The sequence below is a fragment of the Lactuca saligna genome, chromosome 9 (assembly GCF_052625555.1).
Source record: "Lactuca saligna cultivar CGN05327 chromosome 9, ASM5262555v1, whole genome shotgun sequence".
NCBI lineage: Eukaryota > Viridiplantae > Streptophyta > Magnoliopsida > Asterales > Asteraceae > Lactuca > Lactuca saligna.
Window position 1 is genome coordinate 47,260,111 of NC_136425.1, and position 5,889 is coordinate 47,265,999.

General features: G+C 32.9%; 1 protein-coding gene across 2 annotated transcripts; it reads right to left on the reverse strand.

The window, feature by feature from the left end:
• Positions 1-297: 297 nt before the first annotated feature.
• On the reverse strand, positions 298-5,673 carry LTA3 (Dihydrolipoamide acetyltransferase, long form protein). Of its 2 annotated transcripts, XM_078973914.1 has the most exons (22): positions 5,438-5,673; positions 4,847-5,110; positions 4,600-4,650; positions 4,153-4,204; positions 4,044-4,077; positions 3,883-3,932; positions 3,736-3,780; positions 3,510-3,583; positions 3,299-3,368; positions 2,988-3,182; positions 2,776-2,894; positions 2,628-2,697; positions 2,149-2,541; positions 1,981-2,041; positions 1,857-1,901; positions 1,680-1,763; positions 1,501-1,577; positions 1,347-1,409; positions 1,123-1,193; positions 900-1,021; positions 729-809; positions 298-639 (listed from the first exon to the last, which is right to left on the reverse strand). In XM_078973914.1, exons 6-22 carry the CDS (start codon positions 3,904-3,906, stop codon positions 581-583), a joined length of 1,653 nt encoding a protein of 550 aa, XP_078830040.1. In that variant the 5' UTR covers positions 3,907-3,932; positions 4,044-4,077; positions 4,153-4,204; positions 4,600-4,650; positions 4,847-5,110; positions 5,438-5,673; the 3' UTR covers positions 298-580. The 2 variants fall into 2 exon arrangements, with proteins under 2 accessions (XP_078830040.1, XP_078830039.1); XM_078973913.1 differs by lacking the exon at positions 4,847-5,110.
• Positions 5,674-5,889: the final 216 nt, after the last annotated feature.

A 5,889-nucleotide genomic window follows, 5' to 3' on the forward strand; every position in this document is an offset into this window, starting at 1 on the left:
TCGGTTTGGTTCCGACCCGAATAACATTCCTACTTAATATCTTGAAACCATTTTATGCAACAGTTTTACAAAGATAAACTTGCTATATTAAATAGTTAAAGTTTATATCACAAATCCATTAGATGGTTAACATTATCTTGTAACATTATCTTGTAAATTTTGCACTCAATAATCAATATAGTAACATATTGTCAAATTAAACTAATTGAACTCTTCATAATATATAATCATCACAAATTTTACGAGCCTAGTTCACTTTGGGGGTTAATCGGCATTTTCTTTGTTCCATATAACATATTTAGTTGATGAATTTTGACCGAATCGGTTTATTACAAAGAAAAAACATTGTACATTGTTTTCTTTTTACAATGCCGGACTCTTGCCCAGTCCTACCTCAACAAAATGGTCAAGTCAAACCTCTCTCCAAAAGTCAAACCCTCTTTCATTATTATCAGTCATTTGCACATCTCTCGAAAAAAATAAAAAAAGGCCGAATTCATCAATATGGAAGAGATGTAAAATAGAGTAAAATTGTACACTGCATTCTCATTCATCAAAAGAATCATATGAGGATCTTAACTTAAATAAGTAGTCTCCTTATATCACTGAAGTTTGACTTTAAAGCTCCCATGAAATCACCTGAAAAAAAAAAAATTACCCGCTCATCACATGTCGTTTGAAGCTAAATTAAAAAAAAAAAAAAAAAAAAACCGTGTTGAACCAAATACCTGCAACTTCTCCATCAAATACACGATGATCAGCAGATAATGTTACGTTCATTTTTGTAACAACAGATGGTTTTTCGATTCCTGAAAGTAATAAATAATAACGCAAGTTTAATTAATTAATTATCTAATAAAAATATTTATTACAGAAAATGATTTGAGAGTTGAGTTTACCATCTTCATCGAAAACCGGTTCAACCACCTGGTTGCCCCTACCAACTGCAAGAATACCAGCTTGCGGTGGATTGATAATGGCACAAAATTGGTCCACTGGGAACATACCCAAATTTGATATACTGTAAATATGAATAAAAACAATATTCATGAGAAATTACTTTTTCGGAGACGCTATATTCAAATATTGAAAGTAAATGATATGAAGAAAAAAAAAAGTCACCTGAAAGTGCCACCTTGGAACTCATTTGGTGTAAGCTTCCCTAATCGTGCCTTTTCAGCAAGTTCCTTGACCTTCAAACAAACAATACATATAAAATTAACTATTTGCCCTTTATCATCGTTAAGAACATTATATATATATATAAATGGTTATATTTTAATTCCAATGGAATGAACCATTCCATTCCTTCCTGGAATACACATTTATTTAACCACCAATAATACCTCCAAGGAAATAGACGATATGGATTTTTCATCAGCGTTTTTCACAATTGGAGTCATCAGCCCCTATAAATTCAAGAAAAGAAAAAACAACTTCTTTAGCAATAACAGAGGAAAAAAATAAATAGAAAATAACATGTAAAAAAGAAATCAATACCTTCTCAGTAGCAACCGCAATTGATATATCAACAGAATCACATAATACAATTTCTCCTTTCTTGTCATCCCAAAAAGCTGCCATGTATTTTTTTTTTTTTTTTTTTTATAGTCAACCATCAGCACTTGATAATAATAATCATATTTAAATAATGAGCATCATCAAAGGGCCTTACTGACCATTAGCTTTTGGAACACTTCTCAATGCAATTGCTACAGTTTTTATAACAATATCATTCACCGAGACTTTGACCCCAAATTTATCTGCACAAAAAAAAAACATAAAATCATGCGTCCATTAATTCGATGAAAAAAACAAAATTTAACAAATAAGAGATTTGCAAACCCTAAACATACCCTTGAGCTCCTTTCTAAATAACAGAAGAGGGTCCAGTATAACATCTGTCAAAAACCATTAAATAGTTTAACCACAAATACAATCTTGTTTTGTATTTACCACAACAGAAGCTTATAAAAAAACCTGCGGTTAAATATAAATGAGGCGTGTTCTGTTTTGATTCTAGCAACCTTTTTGCAATCACCTGCACAACAAGTATTCTTTATGACTTGCTATTATACTTATTTATTTATTGATAATAGCATTGTGAAAAAAAAAAAAAAAAAAAAGGTATTATGAATATGTGTATACCTTACGGATTTGGGTGTTAGGAATATCCTCATAGGAATCTGACTCTTGAGCTTCTGATGATACTGAAGTATGCTTCTGAGGTTGACTTTTTGGGGGTTTTACAGGTTCAGATGATGAACTTTTTTTGCCACCTGTCCCAGATTTTATTGCGGTTAAAACATCGGATTTTGTGAGGGTCCCACGTATGCCAGATGCGTTTATTGAAGAAGCATCCAGCTTATGTTCTGCAATTAGTATTTTTGCAGATGGACTGATTCTAGAGAAGACGGACTTCTGTGCTTTTGCTTCGTCATCACGTGTGGCATGCTGAGCTGGCTTTGCCTCTTTGGCTGCCGTATTAGTATTACTACTAACAGATGATTTCACCTTTTCCACATCAGCTGGATCCTCCACCTGACAAAACAAAAACAGAAATATCAGTTCTGATTTTATGTTTTATTACTTTTTTTGGTAATTGAAAAGTGGAAAAAATAAATTACTGTTATTGCGATGGGTTGTCCAACTAAAACGTTTTTTGAACCTTCAGGTGACAGTATCTTTGCTAGGTAACTGTAGTTCAGTATCAAGAATGTAAGCATTAAAAGAATTTGAGCAATTTGGAAGCGTAACAGAAGATTACGATTTTACCCTTCTTCAAGACATTCGAATTCAAGGGTAGCTTTGTCAGTCTCTATCTCACATATGATATCACCAACTTCAATCTTGTCGCCTTCTTTCTTAATCCACCTAGCAATGTTCCCTTGGTCCTGAAATTTTATTTAAAGCATCAAGTCTAAAGCTTCTAGAAGCAAAATGAGATCGATTTTGACATGAACTAGACTCTGATTTGGTTAACTAACCATGGTTGGTGATAAAGCTGGCATTTCAATGAAGATATGTGGAGGTAGGTTAGATGCGTCGATTTTCCCTGAAGTTGACTCGTTTGCTGTGTCTTCAGTTTTTTTAGCATTAGGTTGAGTTGACTCAGTCTCTTTGACCTCTGACCCACCAAGAACACTATCAGGGATATTCTTTATATTTTCTTCTTCCTCAACCTAGTATATATATGTACATATCAGTCGTATGAAAAAGTAATTACATATGTATGTATGTATGTATGTATATGTGTGTGCTTATGTATGCATGTGTATGTATGTACATACATACATACCGTAATGAAAATAGGTTGTCCAACAGGCACATCTTTTGCACCATCAGGCACCAATATCTTTGCCAAAAACCTGCATGTATTAGACCACATGACATCATTTCAAGAAAATAAAAGTGCACTCAAAGGGTTGTTGTTGCATGAAATATAAAAAAGATAGCAGACAACAATCATAGATATTTGTGGGAGATTAAATCAAGGAAAAGAGAAATACCCTTCTTCAAGACTTTCAAATTCAAGGGTGGCTTTATCTGTCTCGATTTCACAAATGATATCACCCACTTCTATCTATTTGATCAAAAAAATGATCAGATACAGATTGTAAACCATAATTACCGATAATAGATCTCTAAATTTCTATATAATCAAACTTGGTGTTTGCTATGCATAGAGTTAAATACATGAAAATGGATTTCACTATGACAATAACAACAACTGACCTTATCTCCTTCTTTCTTCCTCCACTTTGCAATGTTACCTTGAGTCTATATTGAAGCATGAAGAATGCAAAAGTTATGAACAAGGGAAGTACATCAAACCTTAAAAACAGGAAAAAGAAATTGAATCAGTTTCTTGTCACATCTTACCATTGTAGGTGACAAAGCTGGCATTCCAATCACTATATGTGCAGGAGGTTCTGCATGTAGAAAAAGCCCATAAATTTAGCTATCTTATACTCATAACTTATTATAAATTTCGTATAGGAAAGCAAATAAGAAGTGTAAATTGGAATTAGAAAGATTCATACCTGCAGATGAGTAACATCTGAAGCCACTTGGAAACTGTAAATGAACAACCACTGTCAGGGGATGAATATTTGGTCAAAGGAAAAGCATGTTTGAAGTTTGACTACTAACCTTTAGTGTAGAGTGGTCATGGACGCCATTGAATGCAGATAAAAAGTTGGGCCTGATAAACCTCATTGTTAGAAAATTATGAAGATAGAAGGATGAATAGACTAGTAAAAGTCACCTCCAATATGGTGTTTACAAATTTATGAACAACAATTTAACTCAAACATAATAGCTTGAACAATGTTAAACTTCAACTAGGATTTGATTCATAAGTAACGACTTTTCTTGTTCTCTAATTAAAACTCACAAATGCAACTAATACATGAACCAGGTTAAAGTTCTAGTAGTATTTCACTCATAACAAAGACTTCTTTTGTTTTCTAATTAAAACTCACAAACTGCAGCTGATACATGAGTATAAACTTACATGGACACAAAAAAGCCGATAGAAATAATAAAACGTGATAATACTGTGTTGAAAGAGGTAATGGAGAGCAAGTAAAGTTAGACCTTAACAAAGTGCCACCATCTTCAACAATAGAATTCTGCAATCTGGAATAGCTGCACAAAGAAGGCATCGATAAGTAACAACATGTGAGTAAAGCCATTAAACAGCATCAAATGATTATCCCCTGATTACATTCATAATCTGAGATCCCCTAGACCCTAGCATTTACAAAGTAACATTTTTGGATATTACAGACACAACAATGTGAATGATCATGAAAAAGTAAGTATTATATGGTCTAGAGGATACCCTTCTTAAAAACCCTAGAGGCTTTAGGTGCTGAGGGTTTGAAATAACTCCATTAATCTGCTATCAGCCTATCACACACATTATAATTAGCTCGTATTTTCTAATTAAATTGACCAAGGGATTTTGTTCAAGCATATTAAAAACACATAGAAAAAGTTCAGACACTATCCTCTTGGTGGTAAACTGGTAATAGCTCGCAGTCCAAATTTCAGATCCTCTTCCCCTTGCGTACTTTACAAAATAACTGATTCATCGAAACTTTTCCTAATATTGGCAATCAGTTTCAGATAGCATGGAACCAGTTCTATCAATCAAAATCAAAGAAATTACAATACCCTAATTCTCATCAAACAAACAAAAAGGATGATAGTTCAACCTCATATGGATCTTAACTTACATTAATAACAGTACAAACAAAAAAGTAAAAACGATAAACAAAATAGCTAGAATACATAAACTGATAAATAAGACTCTAAAAGAAGCTAGGCAATTCACAGAACATTCGTTGACAACAAAACTACAAACAATATAACTTCAAAAGTAGGAATTAGTATGAAATCGGCGAATAACAATGAAGTAAAGAATTATCACCGGGAAATGGATCTGGAGGTTGAAGAAAGGAGGCGAGCCCTAAGCAGCGAAGGTACTCGTGAGATCACCGGATGATGTCGAAGTCGTAAAAGAGCCATCGATCATTCACCTCTGATTCTGTTCTTGTTCTTCAGTCGTGGACCAGAGAACTTTTGATTCTTCAGCACTCAAAAAAATGTGTCTCAAAGACGACTGTGGTTGGTTCAATCATCTGAAAAATATTGCATTTTGTAACCTCGCCGATTAATCGATTATGATATATATATATATATATATATATATATATATATATATATATATATATATATATATATATATATATATATATATATATATATATATATATATATATATATATATATATACACTAGCCGTTACCCGCGCACAGCAGCGGAGACAAATAGCTTCTTTCAACGATATTTTTTTAAAGAAAAATGTTATGTTCCAAAAGA

Coding starts and splice junctions, on each gene's coding strand:
- LTA3 (XM_078973913.1), bottom strand. CDS start 5,535: ATGGCTCTTTTACGACTTCGACATCATCCGGTGATCTCACGAGTACCT. Junction 1,410..1,500: donor TTGCGGTTGCTACTGAGAAG/GTATTGATTTCT, acceptor TTGAATTTATAG/GGGCTGATGACTCCAATTGT. Junction 640..728: donor ATTTGATGGAGAAGTTGCAG/GTATTTGGTTCA, acceptor TTTTTTTTTCAG/GTGATTTCATGGGAGCTTTA.